This window comes from Vipera berus (assembly GCF_964194415.1).
Source record: "Vipera berus genome assembly, chromosome: Z".
NCBI classification, from domain to species: Eukaryota; Metazoa; Chordata; class Lepidosauria; order Squamata; family Viperidae; genus Vipera; species Vipera berus.
In genome coordinates, this window is record NC_138205.1 from 49,371,507 (window position 1) to 49,398,365 (window position 26,859).

General features: G+C 37.6%; 1 protein-coding gene across 6 annotated transcripts in view; it reads left to right on the forward strand.

The window, feature by feature from the left end:
- The window catches only part of LOC308678389 (charged multivesicular body protein 3), a 45,089-nt gene that overhangs the window by 17,299 nt on the left and 931 nt on the right, over positions 1-26,859 (forward strand). For 3 of the 6 annotated variants that reach the window (XM_081345542.1, XM_081345540.1, XM_081345541.1), the window contains exons 4-5: positions 4,463-4,578; positions 6,135-7,812. In XM_081345542.1, the coding sequence (XP_081201668.1) occupies positions 4,463-4,578; positions 6,135-7,671 (1,653 nt within the window). In that variant the 3' untranslated portion in view covers positions 7,672-7,812. Of the gene's footprint in view, positions 1-1,733; positions 3,959-4,462; positions 4,579-6,134; positions 7,813-15,319; positions 15,423-16,999; positions 17,061-17,916; positions 18,097-22,964; positions 23,087-23,405; positions 23,521-26,859 lie in introns of those variants that run through there. The other 3 variants (XM_081345544.1, XM_081345545.1, XM_081345543.1) reach the window with 3 other exon arrangements.

Sequence of the window (26,859 nt, forward strand, 5' to 3'; positions counted from 1 at the left end):
TTTCTCTCCCCCCTCTCTGTCCCTCTGTGTGTGTGTGCGTGTGAGAGAGAAAATTATCTTGATATATATTTATTTAAAATTGGATATAAAAATGGAAACATGAGTCCAGATGTACCAAGATACTTGAAGCATAGCCACGACCTCTGATCCATCTTAATTACAGTTTTGAAAGAAAATAATTTGGTTATACTGTTAATTTGTTGTTTTTAGGCTCTATTATATCTTTTGATTATAGTAGTGGTCCTAAATTCATTATTTGAATAATTTCTATAAAATATCTGCTTTACATATTTCTCAAAATATATCAACGTAACCTGAATGAAACATATCCAATGTATAGATATAAATTCAATAGATAGAACTTGATGTTAAAATTTCCATTAAACTTTATGGTAATAATATTACTGTTAGTAAAATAAATATTACAATATGAGTAATATATATTTCAGATTTGCAAAACTTGTAGAAGTGAAAGGGCCACATTGGTAAATTAAAAATAATTGCAGGCCAAAAAGGAATAGCTAGCGTGCCAATCAGCTGTTTGACAACTTGCAAAACAGCAGCAGTAGCAAGCGAGCAGGTAGCATCCATGAGGCTTGGAAGGACTCTGCAAGGTCTCTTATGGTGGTTCTTCCTGGTTGTGGTAATGCTTGGCTGTGGTGAATGTATTGAGATTTTGTTAAATACCAGGCTGATCATAAATTATTCAGGCCAGATGTATTTTAAAGAGGATTCCAATATTCATTTTTATTAGCTATTTTAAAAAGATAAGTTAATAAGAATTTTTTTTATTTTAATTAAGTTAATAAGGCTAAAATCCCTAGAATAATTTGGCTACTTTATGGTGAAAGTAGTTTTAATCTACCATATTTGCAAGGTTATTACATACATACATACATACATACATACATACATACATACATACATACATACATACTGGAAGGAGACTTACTACAATTAACACTCCTTTTGGACCAACTTGGAGATTACATTAACTTCTTTAGTCTCTTTTCTACTGTTTTAAAGGTTTTTGTTTAGTTTAAAGATTATTTTGTTAATTGGCTGTATATAACATTATTAGAAAAATGTATAAAATTTTCAATATCTTTGCAAATTTTAGAGGCAGATCTCCTAAATTGAGATTTTCCCCCCATTAAATATTGCTAAATCTGACAAACTTCCAAAATACACTAAGTTGACTAAGCTGGCCTTATATATGATCTTTATAGCATTTTATAGATTGTACTGGGAATCAGATTTAATTCCTTCATTAGAAGAATGACAGGATTATTATGATAATATATGCCAATATGTAAAATAAGCTCATACATGAAAAACAGTCTATTGTTAGCTTCAGTTTAACTTGGAAATCATTTAATATAAAATACAAGTTAGTGCATAACTTACTTCCACACTCTAGGTTTGGGTTCTCATTTAAAAAAAGATCTAAACTTTTTAATTGTAATTATTTTCATTATATAGTTATCTCAATTATTCTAAAATTTGAATTTAATAATAGTCAAATATATCAGCTTCACACACAGGTAGTTCTCCACTTATGATTACAACTGAGCACAAATTTCTGTTGTTAAGTGAATTTTGCCTCATTTTACAACCTTTCTTGCCACAGTTGTTAAGTGAACTACTGCAGTTGTTAAGTTAGTAACAGTTGTTAAGTGAATCTGGCTTCCCCACTAACTTTGCTTGTCAGAAGGTTACTTGACACATGACCTTGGAAGACTGCAGCCGTCATAAATATATGCCAGTTGCCAAACATCCAAACTTTGATCACATGACCATGAGTAAGAGTATTATATATTCCAAATATGGAATTAAATATTGTAATACTCAAATTTAATGGAACAAGGGGTCCAGATATTTAAAAATGTGAAGTATACTTACATTTTAAATATGAAATAAATTCATCCAAACAAATATTGGATATTTCAAAGTTTTTTAAAAAATTCATGGACTTTAGATTTTTTTAATGTGAGTAATGTAAGAAATTTAAAATTCTTTAACTCATATGAGTTTAGCTTTGACTATATATTGTATAATTTTAGGAGGAATATAATTTTAGGACGTCAGTGCAATATTGAATTATATTCCTAAAAACATGGAATTTGTCATTTGATAAAGAGCTCTGGGTCCATCAAGCTTCAGATATGGCATAAAGGATAATTTTACATAATTAGAAAGTTATTTTCTTAATTTTTTGGATTACAACCAGGATATGAGTTTATCATGTTTTAAAGACTCTTATGCTCTAAAAATGAGAAGATGACATAGTACCGTATTTTCCGGCGTATTAGACGACTGGGCGTATAAGACGACCCCCTACATTTCCTGTTAAATTATAGGGTTTGGGCTATACTCGCCGTATAAGACTACCCCTCTTCCAATGCATACCAAATAAAAATTAAAAAACATCAGATTTGATTTTAATATGGTAATTTTAATTCAAATGCTTATGACATGCAGGTACTTAGTAGGAAAACTGTCACTTATAAACATAAGGCTGTTTGTCATCAAACATGTAAACATAAAACCATGCAAGTGGATTAAACTTATAATAATAATAATAAGAAGAAGAAGAAGAAAAAGAAAAAGAAAAAGAAAAAGAAAAAGAAGAAGAAGAAGAAGAAGAAGAAGAAGAAGAAGAAGAAGTTGGAAGGGACCTTGGAGGTCATCTAGTCCAACCCCCTGCTAAGGCAGGAAACCCTATACCATTTCAGACAAATGGCTGTCCAGTCTCTTCTTAAAAACTTCCAGTGTTGGGGCATTCATCACTTCTGGAGGCAGGTTGTTCCACTATTGCTAAGCACATTGATTTGTGCTTTAAATTGTAAGCCGCCCTGAGTCTTCAGAGAAGGGTGGGATATAAATGGGATTTTAAAAAAAAAGACCAAATGGGAGATCCGCTCCAGGTTTTCCAGCCAGCCCGCCCAGTTCCTGAGTCAAATGTGTCCTTAGAGCTAAGCTGCTGCTCTGGCTACACATTCCCCACCTGCCTTTCAAGTTGCTCTTGCATTCCCCACCTGCCTACAGCTGCTCTTCAACTTTATTTATTTATTTATTTGTTTGTTTGTTTGTTTGTTTTTATATACCGCCCTTCTCCCGAGGGACTCGGGGCGGTGTACAGAGTAAGGTAGGTATACAGTTGAACAATAGTAAAAACAATAGTAAAAAACAACTGAGACCACAGGAGCTATCAGGCCAGGCCAGCCTGCTGGAACAGGTAAGTTTTTAAGTCGCGCCGGAAGGTGCGAAGGTCGGGGGCCGTCCGGATTTCGGTAGGCAAGCAGTTCCAGAGGGTTGGCGCACCCACTGAGAATGCCCTCCCCCTGGGGGCCACCAGCCGACATTCTTTGAGCGGTGGCACCCTGAGGAGGCCCTCTCTGTGGGAGCGCACAGGACGGAGGGGCGTTGACGTTGGCAGAAGGTGCTCCCGTAGGTAGTCCGGACCCATGCCATGTAGGGCTTTGTATGTCATTGTTAGCACCTTGAATTTCACTCGGAAGGCAACCGGAAGACAGTGCAGCTCATGGAGGAGAGGTGTGATATGGGAGTATCGGGAGGCCCCCAAAAGTGTTCGTGCAGCTGCACTCTGCACCAGTTGAAGCTTCCGAGTGGCTCTCAAGGGCAGCCCCATGTAGAGAGCGTTACAGTAGTCAAGGCGAGAGGTCACAAGTGCATGGGTGACTGTACGTAAGGCATCCAGGTCCAGATAAGGCCTTTAGAAGGAAAGAAGCCCAGACCCCAGCCTGTAAAAAATCACAGACTGCAGCTTCTACTCCAATTGGTCCCGCTTTCCCTGTGCAGACTAAATGGAAGATCCGCTCCAGGTTTTCCAGCCAGCCCTGTCCCTAAAATTTCAGCACCCAGCGTATAAGACGACCCCTGACTTTTGAGAAGATTTTCATGGGTTAAAAAGTCGTCTTATACGCCGGAAACTACGGTATGTATGTTCTTATACGGTCTGGATTTAATGATGAACATGATAATAATTCCTACGGGAATAGGGCAGTATATAAATTTAATAAAATAAATAAAATAAATAAATTAAAATTATTTTGTACAGGTTTTTATAGTTATATGGATCTTTTTTCCTGTTAATTGGATATTATGTTTATCTTAATTACTATAATATACTTAAAGGTATTCTTTTACTCTGGCATATAAATCTTCATTTTTAGTGATATAGAACTTTTTTTGTATTTCACTATATTTTTAAAAGCTTTCCATTCACCATCAGAATTTAATTATACATTATCTGTATAAGTGTATCCAATGGAAGACATTGATATAATTCAGATTTCTGATTAATATAAATTTTACATTTGATAGGTTAGTTAAAGATGGAAGTGAATTGATAAAAATGCTTTTTTAAGATGGATTATTACAAAGTATGTAGAATCTTTGACCGGTTATATATTTAAGTTTTCTTCATTTTTTTAAACAGGTCGTAGCAAATGACCGGAGCCCTTTAATGGGAAAAGTCCACTGGGAGAAAATGGTGAAGAAAGTGTCAAGGTTTGGTATACGTACAGGCACTTTTAATTGTTCCAGTGACCCCAGGTATGTTCTCTGAAATACTGTAGCCATCTAGAAGAAAAAGTAATGGGGATAAGATTGTTTGATGATAAGTAATAGCCATCTACACTTTACCGGGATCTAATTTTGGACAATAAATTTCTTCAGGTTGCAGTATTCATTTTTATTATGAATCAAGGAAACTACCATTTATCTTTGAAACTATTCCGTACTTCAAAATATTCGCTAAATAACTTGGCTTTCAACAAGGATTCTGATTTTTTCCAAAGCAAAATACAATAAGGATTATTTGACATACTGTCATCTATTTGTGTATTACAATCATTATCCTAGACATAAAGATATACCAGGATTAAACATATGATCTTCTAGGAGATTGTGGAAGAAATCCAAAATAGCAAGAATGGATGGCAGAGATCCTTGCTATTCTTTATGCTTTGGGTGGAAACATTCAGAATTACTAGATTTTGGAATGGTCTCAGAGAGAGGAAGAGTTATTTTTCAGTTTTGGGGATATTATCAATACCAATTCTGAATTGCAAAAAAAAAGCAATGTTCATCTGTCAGCATGCTACTAATTTAGTTCAGCTTTAATCAACTTTTAGAAGAAAATAAATATTACTTCATGGCTCATTGTTTGCTCATTCAGCCTTCTGTGATCAGTTAATCCACTTTCTCTAATTCATTTTCCCTTGAAAACTTTCAATGTACAACAGTTTTGCACTCAATTCAGGCCCCATAATATATTTTCTGTGCTGTTCCAAAAAGTTGCGCTCTTCCCAGTTACAGCTGACATCATTTCTTCAGTGTCTTTATTCATACCCTTCTACAGCTGAGTCTGTTTGGGTTTGGGTAATAATATTCACCTTGAGTTTCTTTTCAAAAATTTATCTACTGTACCAAAGTATTGGTTTTAATTCAGACATCTTGGTTTTGATGCCTGCTGCTGCTGCCTTCCCCTCTCCATTACTGTAGTCACTTGCTGCATTTCGCCATAACCTTATCTTCCAGTTTCCCTATTTCTTGCTGTGCACCTTTCATTTCCTTTTCTTTATTCTTCTCCTCCTGTTGTCTTTGTCAACTCCCTATAATACTTCCTTAATGCCTTGTTCTGAATCCTTGTTGCCATGTCTTCTATTGTTATTTCTTATACCACCTTTTCTTTTCTCTGAACTACTTTCAGATCTGCTATTCTCAATAATATTTTAAACCATAGTTTAACCAATCATCCTTCCCTAGTAATTATATATTATATTTCACTTTTTAAAACAGCTCAAATAAAGTAATTTTGTTTTTGAAAATAGGCATTTGCCAAGTTGTCATGGGCAACAGTCCTACTCCTCATTTCATAGCAGAACTACTCACTACTCAAATTAAGTGAATTCAGGAATTCTGAGATCATTTTTTGTGGGGTTTTCTCCAGTTCTGTTGAATGACTTATTAATGGGCTCCTGCATATATTAGAAATGTTAAATCTACATATTAATACAGATTATTATTAATTATTAATACCCTACCATTAATCTATAAGAAGTATTTTTTAAATTACTATTTAGTTTAACTGAATGTTTTCTTTGTAGATACTGCAGAAGAAGAGGTTGGGTAAGGTCCACATTAATTATGTCAGTTCCACAAACAAGTACATCCAAAGGGAAAGTAATGCTTAAAGAATATAGTGGACGTAAAATAGAAACAGAACATATTTTCAAATGGATAACAGCTCATGCTGCTTCTCGAATCAAAACAATATTCAAATCAGAACACTTGAAAGAAGAATGGAATAAAAGTTACCAGTATAGAGTGAAAATATATTTGTTTGCTAAATTAGACCAGCCTCCGGCTTTCTTCTCTGCACTAAGTGTGAAATTTACTGGCAGAGTTGAGTTTATTTTTGTGAATGTAGAAAACTGGGACAACAAGAGTCACATCACAGAAATGGGCATCTATAAGACACCATCTTATATTCTTAGAACTCCTGAAGGGATTTACAAGTATGGAAATAATACTGGTGAATTTATATCCCTTCATGCTATGGACTCCTTCTTGCGATCTTTACAACCTGAAGTTAATGATTTATTTGTTTTAAGTTTAGTCTTAGTTAATTTGATGGCATGGATGGACTTATTTATCACCCAAGGTGCTACTATAAAGCGCTTTGTTGTTCTTATAAGCACTTTAGGGACTTATAATTCTCTTTTAATCATTTCCTGGCTACCAGTTCTGGGATTTTTGCAATTACCTTATTTAGATAGTTTCTACGAATATAGTTTAAAACTGTTCCGTTACTCTAATACAACGACCCTTGCTTCCTGGGTAAGAGCTGACTGGATGTTCTACTCATCACACCCTGCCTTGTTCCTCAGCACGTATCTGGGACATGGTTTATTAATTGATTATTTTGAGAAAAAAAGACGACATAATAACAGTGATGAAATAAATGCCAATAACTTAGAGTGGCTGTCAAGCCTTTGGGACTGGTACACTAGTTATCTATTCCATCCAATCACATCTTTTCAGCATTTCCCCTTTGAATCTGATTGGGATGAAGACCCAGATCTCTTTCTTGATCGCTTAGCTTTCCCTGATTTGTGGCTTCATCCTCTGATACCAACTGATTATATCAAAAATTTACCTATATGGCGATTTAAATGTTTTGATGGACACTCAGAAGAGGAAATGATGGAACTCTCCCAAAGTGAAAATGACTCAGATAGTGAATGCAAAGAGGTTCCAAATAATGGTAAAGAGTTATTTGAGGATGAGAGAAGAACCCATCTAAAACCTTGTGAAGGAGAAACTTTTTGCAGTGCTGAGACCTGTTCATGTGCCAAAGCCAAGTCATATGGATCATACAGTACTAGAGATGATTTGGAGCCTGATTGGTCAGTTTGGCCAGCTGGCATGCTGCACTGTACTGAATGTGTTGTATGTCTTGAAAATTTCATAAATGAGTGTCTGTTAATGGGCTTACCATGTGGCCATGTCTTTCACCAGAATTGCATTGTGATGTGGCTAATAGGGGGGCGACATTGCTGTCCTGTCTGTAGATGGGCATCTTATAAGAAAAAGAAGCCATATGTACATCATCAGCTTTTATCAAATCACAGCCTGTCTTAATTGTATACTAATAATGTTCCTTTGTAACTTCTTCTGTATTACTGCTTGCCATTTAAATGTTAGTCACAAACAGACCGCATGGTTTGAAGTTTTAGTTTAAATGTTAGTGCAGTGAAGTAAAATAAACATGATGCTAACGTTGATGACAGAATCATTTGGTTGCCTTGTATGTTGAAATAATGAATATGTGTTTGTACAGTTATAGCTTTCCTTTACAATGTTTGAACATTTAAATTAATATTCATTTTTGTTTGCATTCCTTGCAAGCACAAATCCAGATGTTTGTCAACAAAAGTATATTTCTGCAAGTGTTTTAACATAAGATTTGGGTGAACAGACATTTTAACAAAAAAATAATTGTTTTATTTATATATTTCTTTTAGAGTTTGTTCAGCATACCTCTGTTGAATAATGTATTATTTGTGAGTATACATTTAAAAACAAATTCATGAAAATAAATTATTTTAAAAGAGTAACAATTTTCAATATTAAATCATTTTAACATTTTTAGGTTAAATTGCTGTTTATATGCTAGCCTTTCTGCAAAATAAAAATAAAAAATGGAACTCTACTTCCCAGACAAATCTTTAATCTCCAGCCATTTCCAAACTATCTCTTATTATTCTTTAAACAGTCATGTTCTTCTCATGTATACCAAATAAGGCTTATTCCATCGTTTTTATTTAAATGTTTTATCTGAAGTTGACTCCTGAAAAATGGAGAGTCAGATAAGCAAATCTCTTGCCATAATTGATAGAAGTTGTTATTCAGAATTCACCCCTTTCTGATGTCTCATTTCTAGCATTTTGTCCAGCATTGTCACCTAGCATCAAATTTGACATGAATAAAAGCTTTATCCCTATGCTGACATCTGTAGGCTTGTATTTTATTGTTCATAGCTAGTAGGTTGTATTCTTTTTCGTCTCCATTATAGCTGAAAATTAATAAAACATGAATTTAAAAGTGGTTTACATTTAAAGTATAGAGATTAGTCACAAAAGGCTTGTTATCATGGAAAGAAGTACTGAATTCACAGGCCATTTGAAGGCATGGGTGGCTTAAGCATGGTTTGCTGAATAAATTGATATTTTATTAATAAATCACAATTGGCTGGCTTCGTAGGCTAAGTTACAGGTATACAAACTAAAGCTGCACTGATATTTGTGACCTTCAAAACTGTTGGACCCAGGCAGCCCCAAATCTCTAAAAACTGCTACCAAATTTGGTTCTTCTTCTCTATATTAATGTTAATTATCGAACTATTTTTTGAAAACAGATTTAGTTTTCTTTTGGAAGAATGTTTATTTATTTTATTTTATTTATTTTAATTCCATTTATATCCCGCCCTTCTCCGAAGACTCAGGGCGGCTTACAAGCTTAGCAGTAGCCTTCATTCTATGTATATGCCTGCTTATTACGGTTTTCATACACCCCCCAAGCGGCATTATTACAAAGTCAGCTTAATTGCCCCCAACAATCTGGGTCCTCATGTTAAATGTGTATTCAGAATTGCCTAACAAATCATAGATACAGAGCAGGGGTTACTATTTCAAACAAGTATCCTGCTTCACTTCACATCCCCTGCTTAGTAGCTACCTCTAAGTTTCCCTAACTGTTATCCAATCCCATCCTATCCTGCAGTGAGAATTGTAGTGGTTTTTCTCATTGGCAAATAGCATTTGTTCGGAGGGGAAACAAAACCCTCAAATCCATAAGGACAGTATCTTTTTATTGTGGCAGAGTAAGGATTGACAAAGGGGACTGCACAATTTATGCCAGTATACTTTTCTATTTACTCAAGGATTGAAGGATAGTCTTTAATACAGATACCTAAAAAAATCTCTGGTTGCTCTATTCACTTGCCTAACGATGCATTGTTAATTTTATTTTTGATGAAAGGGACTTTCATCCTATCACTCTTTCCACTCTGCAATCCCTTTATTTCCATTGATCTGAACTCCTGAAGAACCATGGAAAAATGTCATTTCGTGGTGATCATCTCTAAGCTATCCTGGATCTGGTAGAACAAAAATCTCTTTCTTCTCCATAACGAAAAAGAGATAAAACAAAGTGCTAATGTTTTGCTTCTAAATCCATGTTCTGATTGTAAGTTGTTGCTATGAACAAGATCTGCAAAATCAATTAGTCCCCTTTCCTTTTGAAAGTTTTGTGAAATAATAGGCAATAAAAGGGAAGTACAGAAATAGGGAGGCAGTGTAATACAAGATCTCTCCAGTAGAAACATGAACTACCCTGAAGTTACACAGAGGTACAGGACAACAAAAGACACAAAATATCAAAGAAACAGGAAAAAATGATTTCTGAATAGTGTTGCTATTGTCAGTTTGCAATGATTTAAAGCTGGAGGTATTTCCAAATTTGCTAAATCTTCCAATTTGTACAAATTCAGTCTTATTATCCCTAAACTTCAGCCTAGAAGAAAGTGTTTTGTTATTTTGAATATAAAATCTTGGAAATCAAAGAAAACTGAAATACTAGCTGCAGTTGAAGAGCAAGCTAAGCCGAAAAGCTGCACTTTCATGCATGAATTTGATTTCATATGATTTACTGTGTCATCAAGACAAATTCACTATTATTATTATTATTATTAATTTTATTTGTATACCGCCCTTCTCCCGAAGGACTCAGGGCGGTGAACAGGGCAATACATATTAAAAAACAAGATACAAAAATTAAAAAACGATTAAACAATGCCCATGAATAAGTTAACACACATTAAAATAGATTAAAACAAATTAATAAAGCCCAACCCCATCCCATCAGGCCAGGCCAGCTTGTTCAAAAAGGTAGGTTTTGAGATCGCGCCGGAAGGAGCGGAGGTCAGGCGCCATCTGGAGCTCGACCGGAAGATGATTCCATAAGTCCGGCGCGCCCACAGAGAACGCCCTCCCCCTGGGGGCCACCAGTTGACATTCTTTGACCGGTGGCACCCTGAGGAGGCCCTCTCTGTGGGAGCGTACTGGGCGGAGGGAAGTTGACGCCGGCCGCAGGTGCTCCCCAAGGTATTCCGGACCCATGCCATGTAGGGCTTTGTAGGTCATTACCAACACCTTGAATCTCACCCAGAAGACAACTGGAAGCCAATGCAGCTCACGGAGCAGAGGTGTAACATGGGAGTATCGGGAAACTCCCAACACAACTCTCGTGGCTGCATTCTGTACCAGCTGGAGCCTCCGAGTGGTCTTCAAGGGTAGCCCCATGTAGAGAGCGTTGCAGTAGTCCAGATGAGAGGTCACAAGGGCATGTGTGACCGTACGTAAGGCATCCCGGTCTAGATAGGGCCGCAACTGGTGCACCAGGCGAACCTGGGCGAAGGCCCCCCCAGTCACAGCTACTATATGGTCTTCTAGAGAAAGCTGTGAATCTAGGAGGACTCCCACTACCATATTTAATTATTCTACTAGACATTTTGGGGTGTTTTGAATCAATGTCTGAGTGTGGTCGATTTGATTGGATGGGAATTTGGTGATCCAGACAGTTCTGCCCTGTTCCATATGGCTTCTGGTGGTAAAGAATTAATAAAAATACAGATTTCCAGAGGAAGAAATGGAATTGAAGAGGGCTCTGCAAAAGATAGAGCTGATAACTGCAATAAAGAATGAAGAACCAGTGAGTCCATTGGCTTTCCAGATAAAGGAGAGCACCAGAGATCTGCTACAAATGCTCTAGACAGTTGCTCCTTGCAAAACAGCAATCTATGGAGGGTTTTCAGCACTGGGAGATGAGGGAATAGTCATCGTCCTCAAACAGTGATCAGCACTCATAAAAGGACACTATGTTCTCATACTTCTTTTTCTAGTCACGTTCAAAAATTGCTTATTACTACTTTTCATCTGTTAAGGAACCTTTGGAACAAGTTTGAAAACACCAGGTGAGTCTGCTTTCAATTTTTAATGAAAGAAAACTTTAATACAAGCTTAAGAATTTAAAAAAGTAAACAGCAAAAGGTTGATTAAAACTTTGATTTTAAAAAGCATCAAACAAACTAAGAAATAAGATTTTACAATTATAAAGAATCATTCCTGGTGGAAAATCCTACCATTTTGAATAAAAAATACAATTTTAAAAACTGGACATGAGGAAACCAAAGATTTTGATTAAAGCAGAACACACAAACCTGATTAACAGCTACATAATGGCACAAAATATTCTAACATTGGTAATATTGAAAGATACTTTAGAAAAAACAGTCAGAAATTGACATCAATAATGTCAACAGTGATACTGCTTTTATAGATAGACTGTCTAAAAGATGTTAGGAATGAGACAGCATACAGGGCAGAGGTACAAAAACTATCCATATGGTGTTGTAACAACAACTTGCACCTGAACATCAGCAAGACGAAAGAGATGGTGCTAGACTTCCGGAAGAGAAAGGAAGAACCTGCCCCACTTTACATCGGGGAGGACTGTGTGGAGAGAGTTTCCTCCTTTAAATTTCTGGGAGTCTACCTCTGCGAAGATCTGACCTGGAAAGTTAATACAACCCAGGTGACCAGAAAGGCCCAACAAAGACTTCACTTTCTCAGGGTCTTGCGGAAGAACAGGGTAGAACAATGGCTTATGAGCCTCTTTTACCGGTCTACTATAGAGACCATACCATACTCTCATATGGTATTGTGGTTTAGTATGCTGGTCTGACAGCCGCGGATAGAAAAGTATTACAGAGGGTGGTGAGCACAACATAAGATATTGTGGGCTGTCCCCTGACACCAATGGGATGACATCGCCAGGGCTCGCTGCCTTGGAAGAGTGAGGAAAATTCTCAGGGATGACTCACACCCTGGACGGTATCTCTTTACTCTCCTACCATCGGGTAGGAGATATAGGAGTATAGCCAGCTGTACCAACAGGCTGAAGAACAGCTTTTATCCATGGGTTGTTAGGCTTTTGAATGGGAAATAATTTTATAAACTTTATGCATAATTGACTTGTGAGGCCGGTGTGTTGTGCAATTAGCTCACATGGTGTAATAAGATGGAGGGTTTGTGTCACTGTAAGTTGTGGGTGGGGGCACGAAGGGAGGCTCAACCAATCTCAGTGTATACATGGTTGTACTTTGACAGTAAAGGTTCATTCAAGAGGAATATGTTTTACCTGAGAAGAAAGACACTGACTGGAAAGTAGAATTACCAATGACAGGAAACAAAAATGAAAATAAAAAGGTTACACTGGACATAACAAAATAAACTGGCTGATGTTTTAATAAAAGGAATATACAAACTTTAAACCAAGAGAATAACCCAGATAATTTTTATATATTGGGTTTACAAAAGAGACTTATTGTAGAATCTTTCAGAAGGAACAAAAAAAATAATATTATTTCAAAATATTAAACATTAAAATTCTTAGAAGTAAAAGGAATGACTATAAATTTGGTTTGTCTGATCGTTAAACTAGATATTTTATTATTTCTTGTAACTTAATAAACCAGGACTGAAATAATGATGCTTTATAAATTTATTTACAGAGAAAAGGTGGGATCCGGGAAGAAGAGGTCATTTGTTCTAATTTACCAGGAGGTGAAAAGTCACTAAAAATGTCTATACTTCTTGTGATAACGTTTGGAAGTCACTTTTTTATATTTTTCTTTTTATTCTTTATGCTTTACTATTTTTTTCTTTTCCCTTTGCACCTTTGACTTTTCTATTTTTTTCTTTCTTTTAGTTTGTATTAATTTTTACTACTTTGAAAAAGAATAAAAATACCATTCTTTAATACATCTAACATATCCTATGATTTTTTTCTCATCAATTTTATTTTAAACTTACATATTGCTTTTTTCCCCTGCCCTATAGTCCCTCAGTTCAGGGTAGAGTCAGGATGATTGGATGGAGCTGAGCATTTACTGGCCAGGAATTCACAGCAGATATTTTTCTTTGTGCCCTAGGAGAGAAACATCCTCTGTTACCTAGGATTGAACTCTCAACCTTCAGAGTGGGAGGCGATTATCTTCATCACTAGGCCACCATGCTGCTCATTGCCCATTCAGATAGTTGTGGGCTCTGGGATGTGTTTCCTCTGCTTTGTTCTTTCAATCTTTGATGTATCTCTTTGGGTATTAAAGGGAGGAGGAATATCCAGGGGGTCATCTGCCTTATCTCTACTTTGCTGGGAAGAAGATGCAGTGCCTTGGAACAGCACTTTATCATCATTCTTTCAGCTTCCAGTTCCCATAACCACACCTGTGAACTGGCTGGAAATGGACTGGGCAGTTGGGCACTTGGGGGGCGGGGTTGAAGACTGGAGTTTTAATGTAACGGTTCAGTTTGCGCAGGAAATATTCAGATCTTGCCTTGCTTTTCTGCTTTCACTGCCTCTCAATAAAAGTTCCTTTTGAAACAATGCCAGCTTCAAGAGTCCTGCTTTAATTGAGGCAGGTCCTTACACTTTGTCATAAAAAACTTCCATTTTACAACCCTGTAATCTTCATGATTTATTTTAAAAAATCATTATTCACTAGGTCACATAAGATGATAAGCCACAGCCTGCTTTCATCTGGTCTCCAACTGATACATAAGATATCCTTATATTACTTTTTTTTTTATCCTGACACATTTTTGACCAAGGATTTAAACCGACTCACTTGGTGGGGTGAGGCAATATTATCAAAGAAACTTTTATATGTGCATGCATGACATCACCGTTTGTGTGACAACTAATTTTAGTTTTCTGCAATGAAATAGCATTTAAGAGAGCCGTAAGGAACAACAGATATTCACTGAACCCAATCATACTAATCTGGTGTCCTGGATCAGGGTCAGACCTGGGTTGCAAAAATTCAAACCAGCAACAATAAGCTGATAAACCCAAAACACGTGGGTGTTGTTGTTTTTTTAAAGTCTGGAGACAGCTGGCCAAATAAATCATTGGACGGGAGAAATCTCCTTCACATGGGTACCTTTATTGTTGCGTAGCACGTTGATTTGTGCTTTAAATTGTAAGCCGCCCTGAGTCTTCGGAGAAGGGCGGGATATAAATGGGAATTTTAAAAAAAGGGTTGCTTCTCTCAAAAGAGGAATCTCCAGCAAAGCACAAAGGCACTGACTAACCAATTACACCTTGTTAATTACCTTCTGAGGTAGAGAGGAGAGGGGTTTGCTAATTCCATTCTCTGTGGTCCGCAAATCTCACAATGTCTTATTTGGCACGTAACTACCCCATGCCTATTCAGCAAAGACTTACAAACTTTCTCTGCCTCCTGTTTACATGCCATTATACAGGTTTTACAGAGGCAGTACTCTTCCATTTCTTGTTATCTCAGAGCTGCGGAAACTTTTTTGCTGTCGTCTATCGATTGTTGTGATTAGCATTTCATAGGATCTGAAAATCCTGTCAGATGAGCCCTTCCCTCCAAATTGCTGTATTAACTCATCTCGTTGGCTACAACATACTGAACCACCTTGCAGTTTGGAAAGACTAACAAGTTTTTCCATCAGAAAAACATTTGTCTTACTTCCGCTTTTCTCGCAGAAAAGGGATACGGGTGGGCGGTATCCTCCTATTGCTAACCTTAAAATACGCCTTTCTTCCTGGTCTTCTATTTGTATTGGAAAAGCGAAGAGTCTCTATCGAAACCATCGCTCTACAATTTTTATCTCTATAGTTTACTTCACTTCCTGTTTGTCCCGTAGAAAGAGCTGCCGGGACCGGAAGCCGGAAAAACCGAGTTAGAACTGTTGGAGATGGGCTTGTTTGGGAAGACGCCAGAAAAGCCGCCCAAAGAACTGGTAATGGTCGTGGGAGAAAAGTTCAGGGGATCAAAGGTGGGACTGGATGGGCCGAAAGAGGAGGATGAACAGCGGGAAGGCTGAAGGACAGGCAGCCGGTCCTGGTGAAGGAATGTGTCTAGTCGTGATTGTCGCTGTCGGGCAAACCCGTCTCCTGTCTATAAGAGCAGCGGAGTCATTTCCCCGTGTGAGCCTTAGTGAATTTGGACAGGAAGGGGCGACTGTCCAGAGACATCCTCCCACAGCGTAGCTCTTGCACATTTATTAAAAATTAATTTGGAACCAGGATTGCTTGCATTATTTACGGAAAAGAAACTTCTCGTTTCCGTATGCTTCTTCAGGTCAGGAACGTACGGTACATTTCATATCCTCTGGTTGGTAAAGGATCAGACAAGTGCAAATAAAGCAATTGGTTAGGCTCGTGCAACACTGTATGCTTTAAACTATTTATTTTTGTGTATTGAGGTTCATGGAACCCAGTAAATTTTGACTTGGTGTCAAAATTGGAAAGTAAACCTCCAAGTGATTGTTCTACCCCACATATATACTTGGAGTATATGCCTAATCCTTCTGATCTGATAAGCAAATGCAGATGTTTAAGCTACACTGAAAGTGGTATTGTTATTTATAAGATGCTTCAAAGCTTCTCAGTATTTGTTCCCTGAGAAACTCTTGCTGGATTTCATCTTAATAGCCTTGCATGGGGAACAAGAGTTTTATTGCTGCCTTCTACGAGGGCAATTTGGAAATAAACCTCTATTTGATTATCAATGAAAGACACTCGCAGATACAGAACTGGAAGCTATAATATTACATTACTTTTTGACATAATTGCCATTCCCAATTGAGGCATTTGTCATAACATCTTACAAGGTTTGAAATTCCTTGGTAGTAGTTGCTTGGCGCCAAATCTGGGCTATTTGGAAGGTGGGGGAATGATCAAAAACATCCCAACGGAACTGCTTCAAAAGTTCTTGGGTGCGTCTAGTGGTGTGTGGGCAAGCATTATCGTGAACCAATATCACACCAGAAGTTAGCATGCCTGACGCTTGTTATGGATGGCTTGTCTTGAGTTTTCGTAACATTTCACAGTAGACATTTGAATTGATGGTCGAACAACGCTCCATGAACTTCACTAGCAGTACTTCTTTTGGCATCTTCACATTTGGTGGGATTTTCTATGGCACCATTTCTGGTGTGGTGTTGGTTCACAATAATGCTTGTCTGCACATCACTAGATGCACTCAAGAACTTTTGAAGCAGTTCTGTTGGGAAATTTTTGATCACACACACACCCATATAACCCAGATTTGGTGCCAAGCAACTACTACTAAGGAATTTCAAACCTTGTAAGACATTATGACAAGTGCCTCAATTTGAATGGCGATTATGTCAAAAAGTAATGTAATGCTTTCTAATGTGTATAATTAAAGTTCTGTATCTGCAAGTGTCTTTCATTGATAATCAAATGGAGGTTTATTTCCAAATTGCCTCTCTTGAGACATTTAGCCTATAACAAAATTTCATTAATTTTGAGCTCAATCTCTGAAACTTGTTTTTAATATTTATATCTTCAGGTCAATGAGTGGTCACTGAAAATACGGAAAGAAATGAGGGTGATTGATAGACAAATTAGAGGTCTGTATTGCCACACTTTTTTAATGAAAGTGGTAACGTTAATAAACTATTTCTGATTTGTTTAGTGTTATAAAATTGTTACTCACATTTCTGCAATAATAATTAACTTTAGGTTATCTGTTGTGAGTTCAGCTTACATATGTTTTATCCTAGAGTAATTAAATTATTTTACATAGCTGCCTTTGTTTGTATACTGCCCTGATTCCAGTACAACTGGAACCCAGCTAAGCACAACTTGCATTCAGGTGATTCAATTAAATTCCTAAGTAGCCATGATCATGCCACATGTTATATTCTTCAAGACATATATTAGATATTGGTGGCCATTAAGTTCTTTCAAAATAAGCTAAAATATGTGTCAATAAATTCTTGGAAAATATATTTTTTTAAAAATTCAGGTTAGATTTCACAGCTGGATATTAAGACTAAGAGACCATGAGAAATGTGGTTAAGATTGGACTAGGACTCGAACAACCCAGTTCCAAGCCTACTTAACCATATAAAATTATTTTATTTCAGCCTAAGTACTTAACAGATTCATTATTAAGAGAGTGAAATAAAGAGAAATCCCCATGTAAGCTATCTTGAACTCCTGGAAATATATGGAATATATTTCTTTACAAGCCAGCAAACATTGTTACTAAATCCCATTTCATATTCTTAAAAAGATTAAAGAGGATTTTTGATGTGAAAGAACATAAGAAAGGATATTCTGTATTAACGTAAATCTTGTTGCTGGAGCCCACCTTGGTGACAAGAAAATCTCACTTATTCTTCCCATGTTAACGTGATATCAGGAAACATTCCTCTTTAAAATCCTGAGATAAACTCTGCTTATATTTTTCCTTGAATTTAGATATTCAGAGAGAAGAAGAAAAGGTAAAAAGATCAATTAAAGATGCTGCAAAAAAGGGACAAAAAGATGTGTGTGTTGTCCTGGCCAAGGAAATGATCCGTTCACGCAAGGCTGTGAGTAAACTCTATGCTTCCAAGGCCCACATGAATTCAGTCCTGATGGGGATGAAAAACCAACTAGGTAAGGCTATTTTTGGGGTCAGCAATGAGGCCCTCACATACAGATATTAATAGAATTTTTAATAAAATACATTAATTAAAATGCAATAAGGAGCTTAATATACGGACTAACAAAACCAATAATAAAAATAATTATTTTTGAATAAAAAATACTCCTAAATTATGTGCACATGTGCTTCCTGCATCAGAGACACCTTATTGGAGAGATGGGCTGCATGTAAATCCCACTTGGGCTACCCTGCTTTCACATTATTAACTGGATTTTTGAAAAGGGACACACACATTTAGAAGGTACTAATCAGTTTCGAGTTATCTATGCTGAAATGCAATGGTGTGATCTGCATATTATCTCTTTGTCTATATAATCAGAATAATGCTTCTGAAGGAAGTCTTTAACCTTAGTTAAGGAATAAAGAATAAAGTTCATGGATTACACTATGAAAACATGAAATTTGGTAAATTCTATGGGCTAATTGATTTTTGTTGATTTTTCTCTTGGTTGGGCTGGAAGGAAGTTGAATAACATTTTAAAAATTATTCAAGGGAAGTTGAATTTTTTTTCCATTTGCAAGTTATCCATATTCTCTTTTTAAAAGATGTTTTTCCAAAATTTTTAATGTTGGTTTGTCGTACTGGGATCCAGAAGGGTTTTGTTTTCTAGATTATACAATTTGGAAAGTTAAGAAAATTAGATTAAGCGCAATCAGAAAGACAGCACTTCTAGTCCATAATGTGGCATGATTTTTTAATTTAATATACTTATATCACTTCCTATTAAAAATTTCAGCTATTATTAAAAATCAGCTTTACAATTCAAAAGAATAAGTTAAAACAACACATACATATTATACCACAGCTGGAAAATTCAAAATAAGATCAGCAAGATAAACATCAATAAATAACAAAACATAAACCAGTCATTAAAAGTAACACCAATGTGAACATTGTTGAAACGCATGGGAGAATAAAAATGTCTTTAGCACTGAAAAGACAGTAAGGATAGTACCAAACATAATTAATGAGAGCATTCTAATTTTGGGGGAGGATTATCACTAAAAGGCCCACATCCAACATTTTGAGCAGACCTATTAGAGGGGATGAAGAGGAACTGAAGAGTCTCTTGTTGCGAGTGAAGAAGGAGAGTGCAAAAGTTGGGTTGAAACTAAACATTAAGAAAACCAAGATCATGGCATCCGGCCCTCTCAATTCCTGGCAAATAGATGGGGAAGAAATGGAGGTAGTGACAGATTTTATTTTCCTGGGCTCCAAGATCACTGCAGATGGGGGCTGTAGTCAAGAAATTAAAAGACGCTTGCTCCTCGGGAGGAAAGCCATGGCAAATCTAGACAGCACACTAAAAAGCAGAGACATCACCCTGTCAACAAAAGTGCGTATAGTCAAGGCTATGGTCTTCCCAGTTGCAATGTATGGCAGTGAAAGTTGGACCATAAGAAAGGCTGAGCGCAAAAGAATTGAGGCCTTTGAACTCTGGTGCTGGAGAAGACTCCTGCGAGTCCCTTGGACTGCAAGGCGATCAAACCGGTCAGTCCTAGAGGAGATCAACCCTGACTGCTCTTTAGAAGGCCAGATCCTGAAGCTAAAACTCAAATACTTTGGCCACCTAATGAGGAGGAAGGACTCACTGGAGAAGAGCCTAATGCTGGGAAAGATTGAGGGCAATAGAAGAAGGGGACGACAGAGAATGAGGTGGCTGGATGGAGTCACTGAAGCAGTAGGCGTGAGCTTAAATGGACTCCAGAAGATGGTAGAGGACAGGAAAGCCTGGAGGAACATTGTCCATAGGGTCGCGATGGGTCGGACACGACTTCGCAACTAACAACAACAATTAGAGGGGAACTGCCTGCTCTCCTTTGGTAAAGGTAAAGGTTCCCCCGCACATGCGTGCTAGTTGTTTCCAACTCTAGGGGCCGATGCTCATCTCCATTTCAAAGCTGAAGAGCCAGCACTTGTCCAAGGACGTCTCCATGGTCATGTGGCCAGCATGACTAGATGCCAAAGGCGCACGGAACACTGTTACCTTCCCACCGTAGTGGTCCCTATATTTCTACTTGTATTTTTACGTGCTTTCGAACTGCTAGGTTGGCAGAAGCTGGGACGAGTAACAGGCGCTCACTCTGTTTTGCTAAACAACTGAAATTCTAGTATCAATTTTGTTCATAGGTCAAGGATTATCTGTAGTTGGATTATTGCTGTCCAATTAAGAGAGTCTTAGTAACGATGAATTTAGTCATTTGGTCATATCAAGGGTTTGGTACATTTCTAGTTTGGCCACACTCTAAAAGACTCCAAATCACTTCTTTGAGTGACACTGTGAGAATCTGGTGGTAAAGAAAAAAGAAAAGATTTTCTTATCTCCATTGCTACCATAAATTAGGCTCCATAATGAACTTGTTCTGGTATTTGATTAGATTTGAGATGATTTGCCTCTAATAAAAGAGAATATTTGTAGCTGTTGAAATGAGTCCGTGGTGCTTTCTGAGCTTGTTTTTAGACAGCCATTTAATTACTCAAACTAGGTAACATCATCAGTGCTAGCAAGGAGTGGGGTTTGTTCTTAGCTATTTTGTTAATGAAACATCTGCATAAAACAACCAAGCTCAGAGAACACCGAGGACCCATTATTTTCTTCCACCTGTATTCTTGCTGTCTTGCTATGTGCTTAGTTGAAATGTGTATCAAAGACTTGAATATACTCCACATGTGGAAAAAGAAGATTCAGAAGCAGCTCAATTAACATCCTCAGGCAAGTTGGTGTCAAAAAATAGATCCATTTGGGTCTGTAATGTACAGTGAGGAAAATATTATTTGATCCCCTGCTGATTTTGTATGCCCGCTGACAAAAAAATGATCAGATATAATTTTAATCGTAGGTTTATTTTAGCAGTGAGAAACATAATAACAACAAAAAATCAAGAAAAATGCATTTCAAACAAGTTATAAATTGGTTTGCATTTTAATGAGTGAAATAAGTATTTTATCCCCTATCAATCAGCAAGATTTCTGGCTCCCAGGTTCTTTTATACAGGGAGTGCTCCTAATCTCAGCTTGTTACCTGTATAAAAGACACCTGTCCATAGAAGCAATCAATCAGATTCCAAACTCTCCACTATGGCCAAGACCAAACAGCTGTCCAAGGATGACAAGGACAAGATTATAAACCTACAGAATGCTGGAATGGGCTACAAAACTATTGCCAAGCAGCTTGGTGAGAAGGTGGCAACAGCTGGTGCGATTATTTGTAAATGGAAGAAGCACAAAGTAACAGTCTCCCTCAGTCTGGGGCTCCATGCAAGATCTCGCCTCATGGAGTTTCAGTGATCATGAGAACAGTGAGGAATCAGCCCAGAAATACAAGGGAGGATCTTGTCAATGATCTCAAGACAGCTGGGACCATCGTCACCAAGAAAACAATTGGTAACACACTACACCATGAAGGACTGAAATCCGGCAGCACCCGCAAGGTCCCCCTGCTCAAGAAAACACATGTAGAGGCCTGTCTGAAGTTTGCCAATGCATATCTGAATGATTCAGAGGAGAACTGGATGAAAGTGTTATGGTCAGATGAGACCAAAATTGAGTTCTTTGGCATCTACTCAACTTGCCATGTTTGGAGGAGGAGGAATGCTGCCTGTGACCCCAAAACACCATCCCCACCATCAAACATGGAGGTGGAAACATTATGCTTTGGTGGTGTTTTTCTGCTAAGGAGACAGGACAACTTCACTGCATCAAAGGGATGATGGACGGGGCCATGTACCATCAAATCTTGGGTGAGAATCTCCTTCCCTCAGCCAGGGCATTGAAAATGGATCGTGAATGGGTATTCCAGTATAACAGTGACCCAAAACACACAGCCAAGGCAACAAAGGAGTGGCTCAAGAAGAAGCACATTAAGGTCCTGGAGTAGCCTAGCCAGTTTCCATATGTTAATCCCATAGAAAATCTGTGGAGGGAGCTGATGATTTGAGCTGCCAAATGTCAGCCTCAAAACCTTGACTTGGAGAGGATCTGCAAAGAGGAGTGGGACAAAATCCCTCCCGAGATGTGTGCAAACTTGGTGGCCAACTACAAGAAACGTCTGACCTCTGTGATTGCCAACAAGGGTTTTGCCACCAAGTACTAAGTCATGTTTTGCAAAGGGGTCAAGTACTTATTTCACTCATTAAAATGCAAAGCAATTTATAATTCTTTTGAAATGCGTTTTTCTGGATTTTTTGTTGTTGTTGTTCTGCCTCTCACTGTTAAAATAAACCTACCATTACAATTATAGACTGATCATTTCTCTGTCAGTGGGCAAACATACAAAATCAGCAGATCTTTTTTTTTCTCCTCGCTGTACTATTTTCTGTCAAAAAAGATTCTAGGTTGCAAAATAGCATGTAGTATTTTTGGAAATTACAAATTCTTCTTGCTTAAAAATCCATCTACTGATACATTAAACTTAACATTGCTCATTTATTGATAGTTAACTGTTTTAGTTCTGAAAAACATTGAATGTTACTGAAAGGGCAAAATAAACTAAATTTAGCACTTTACTGTTGTTATAGTTGTTTACATTACTGTCTTAATGGAATATTATTTTACCTTGATTGTACAACTTTAAAGTATAATAGAACAATTGGAAAAAGGCTGGAATTTTAAGACACATGATGTTCATATTCATTCTTATGGGTTTTTATAAAGGTAAGCTATGAGAAAAATACTAGTATTTTGTAACCTTGACTATCTTCTTTCCCCTCTGAATTAAATAGGAAGCTTTAACTGGGTGGCCATGACAATCTTGAGGCCAAAGATGCTCTTCCAGTGATCTCAGCTTGATTTAAAACCTTCCATGCGTTTTCTTGGCAGCTATCCTGAAAGTAGCTGGTTCCCTGCAAAAGAGCACAGAAGTCATGAAAGCTATGCAAAATCTAGTAAAAATCCCTGAAATTCAGGCTACAATGAGAGAGCTATCCAAAGAAATGATGAAGGTGAGATTAAAAGTTTATTAAAGTATAGTGGGTGTATCATTTACACATTTAACATGTAACAAACTATATAAGAGATGCGGCTAGACTTCAAATATGGACTCTCTATTTGTGTCTCCTGATTTCATATTCTCACCTGCCCTTTTCCTTTGTAGATTTAAAATCAGCTCAGAGCAAATGCTTGCCATACATTCCAGTCCATTGAATTGGTGAAGTTAGTTTGGTATAGTTAGATCTTTTAAAGGTGTGATTGGGAGGATTGGTTTCTTACTATCGTGTACATATAAATAATATTATGATCTAATTTCTGCACATCCTTTAGGCAGGTATCATAGAAGACATGCTAGAGGACACTTTTGAAAGTATGGAAGATCAAGAAGAAATGGAAGAGGAAGCAGAGATAGAGATTGACAAAATTTTGTTTGAAATTACTGCTGGTGAGTGGGGGCATAAATGTCCACATAGCTTTACAGGTAATCCTCGAGTTATGAATGTAATGGAGCCTGCCAATTACATTCATAACCCGAGGATTTGTAGGAGTGAATCATGTTACTTGAACGTGATCACTCCCTGCTTTTGCCCATGCATTCGCTAATCGAATGTGCAGGTCATTAAGTGCATGAGGTATCTAGGGTGGGGAAGACCTGGGGGGGGCTAGGGCTTCTGACCCCCAAGGCCTCCCCCGACCCACTTAGATATTTCATGTTTCCCCCTCCCCCCATCCTGCCTGACCAGGTCACTTATGTAGATCTCAATGATCAGGGGAGCTGACTCCATTCCAGCCTCTCTGCCACAGTTTCCCCTTGAGCAAAGGCTTGCCAAGGCCTGCAGGGACTGGAGATTGCTTCCCTATAGGCTTCAGTTGAGTTTGCAAAAAGCTTTTGCTATCAAGAATGGAGGCCAGGAGGGGCTCGCATGTTCCTCTGGGCCTTCATTTACGGTGGCAAAGGGTTTGAGGAAAGGCCTTTGCCGCTATAAACAGAGGCCTGGAGGCACGCATGCAGCCCTCCCGGCTTCCATTCTTGGTAGCAAAGGCTTTTTGCAAAGATGGATCTGAGCTTCAGTGCTTCAGGCCTTCCCTTTTGCTGCAACTCTCATCCAGGCCTTCTTTTGTACAGAACAGAGGCCTAAAATACCTTGAGATCATGTGAGATCGGTAGCACGAGATGTCGCACTACTGATCTTGCATGATCTTGAGGTACTTTAGGCTTCTATTCTCTGTGAACGCACTGAAGGCCTGAAGCACCGAAGCAGGCCAAGAAATCGAAGGCTCACTAGATCTTTGCAAGGTGAGTGAGTATGCACAAGGCCAGTGTCTGTGTAGACCCAGCGGTGGGGGAGGAAATAGGGCAGTTCCTCTGCAGTCGTTCATAATTTATTATGTTTATTATATTATTTCTTACACACATGGTAATTGTACAGTATGGATGCAAGAAACTGTTTTGTGAGGGAAGAGGTTAAGCATTATTATTCACTGCTCCAGTTATCAATTATCATGCTGTTTTCTCTAACTCAGGTGGTAAGATTGTCAGAATATCGTAACATTGAGATTTCAGCCTTTTAAAATTAGAAGTAGACTGCATTCCTTTAATACATATACAATTTCAACTTCATTTTGACATAATATGTTCTAATATGAATTTATTCCCTACAGAAATTTCACACCTTTTATTGACGCTGTAGTATATTCAGTGAAGGGACGCGGTGGCTCAGTGGGTTAGGACGCTGAGCTTGTCGATCAGAAGGTCGGCAGTTTGGCGGGTCGAATCCCGAGTGCCGCGTAGCAGAGTGAGCGCCTGTTACTCGTCCCAGCTTCTGCCAACCTAGCAGTTCGAAAGCACGTAAAAATGCAACTAGAAAAATAGGGACCACTACGGTGGGAAGGTAACAGCGCTCCGTGCGCCTTTGGTGTTTAGTCATGCCGGCCACATGACCACGGAGACGTCCTCGGACAAGCGTTGGCTCTTCGGCTTTGAAACGGAGATGAGCACCGGCCCCTAGAGTCGGAAACGACTAGCACACATGTGCGGGGGAACCTTTACCTTTTTAGTATATTCAGTACTAAAAAAATAAGGAGTAGGAAAATATATTCCAAACAAGACATTTTTATTAAAGCCTTATAACAAATAAAAGTAGGCCAAAACAGCTGCTTAAATTAATTGAGTCATTTCAATAAGAATCATACTTTCTCTTGTGTTTCTCAAGTCCTCTTTAAAGGACTTTAACTCCTGTGTTGGCTGGAAAATTTTGGGAACTGGAGTTTGCATATCTTAAGGTAGCCCAGGTTGAGAAACAGTAATCTAGAGGCTTTTTTAAACTATGTGTTATGAGGAGTATTTTACAACATAAAAATCATAAAAGCTACCTATAATCTCCTATATAAGTAAAATGCATAGAAAATAATTTTTATTTCATCTTTATAGTCTGAGCGGCATGAATATATGCTTTTAATGTTGCTAAATATTTTTATATTATTTTTCTAGATTTTTCTTGGCAATGAAGCATTCTCCTTGTAGAAATTCTTTGTTTCCTAATTGGTTCCAGTCATGGTCTAGCTCTGTCCTGGTTGTGGAGTTCTTGTTGCTTTCTGTTTGGTTGTTTTCTTATAGATGTTTCATTACTCAACAACGTAACAACTTCAGTGCTAGAAAGGAATGGGGTTTGCTCTCTGTTTATAGGAGATGGCTTGTTTTGTTTGTGTTGGTGGGTGTCCTTTTTTCTTCTTGGTAGTTCCTTGATTAGGCTATTGTTTACTGTTTGACTGCTAGTCTATTATTAATCCTGATGTTAATACCTACTTATCAGGGTGATTGTAATCTACTGTCAGAACAACAATCAGGCAAGAAAACAACCAAGCTCAGAAAGCATCAATGTCTCTACACTTCACCCTATTTATTCTGGTTTTCAGATGTTCTTTTCTGCCTTCCTAATATTCTTTCTCTTAATATTTGGTTCTCACATAATACGTCCTTGCCAGTTCGTTGGGATATAAGGGGCCTCTTTAGGGAACCAGTGACCATGTTTTTTCTACTAAATTTTTCCAAGCTTCTTTGCTCAAATGCTCATGCCATCTTTATACCATTTAGTTATTTGGACAGTTGGACTCATCCCTAGATATCTTTAAATTTTAATTTTGCAGAGCGATAGGCAGTGTTTTTAGAATGAATTCATTATCATCATTGGTTCCTTTCCTTGAGTGCATTGGGCAGCAAGATTCTTCCAATGAATCCTCTCCGCATATAATGAATTAATTAATTTGAAATCTATTTTCAACTCCCAAAGCTATATCAAGCAGAAAGAGTTGTTGATGGCAGGCTATAGTTCTAAAGATTAAAACTGATGAACTGAGTTGTACTCAGAACAAATTTTGTTAATAGGGGGAGGGGGAATGACAGCTTTCAATAAAACAGGTAGTTCTAACTGTTGGTTATAAATTTTTTGTTACTTTTAGTCAGATTTATACAAGCCTTTCATGCATAATTTTAGCTATTATCTAAAGTTCCTTAGATTGTTTTGCCTGGACATTTAAGGCCCCCACTTTCTTTGGGTTGCTAGTAGCGCCCAAATGTATCTTCTGTAGGGGGAGCAATACTTGCATTGAAACTGGTCCATTAACAGGATGAGGCTGATTTTACTCTCTGAACAATATTTTAAACAAGCACTTATACAGGAAGGGATTTTTAAAACACCCTTATTTTTTTTATAAATAAATCAAGGTAGTGAACATACTCGTTTCTCTTTTCCTCACAACAACCCTGTGAGATGGGTTGGACTGT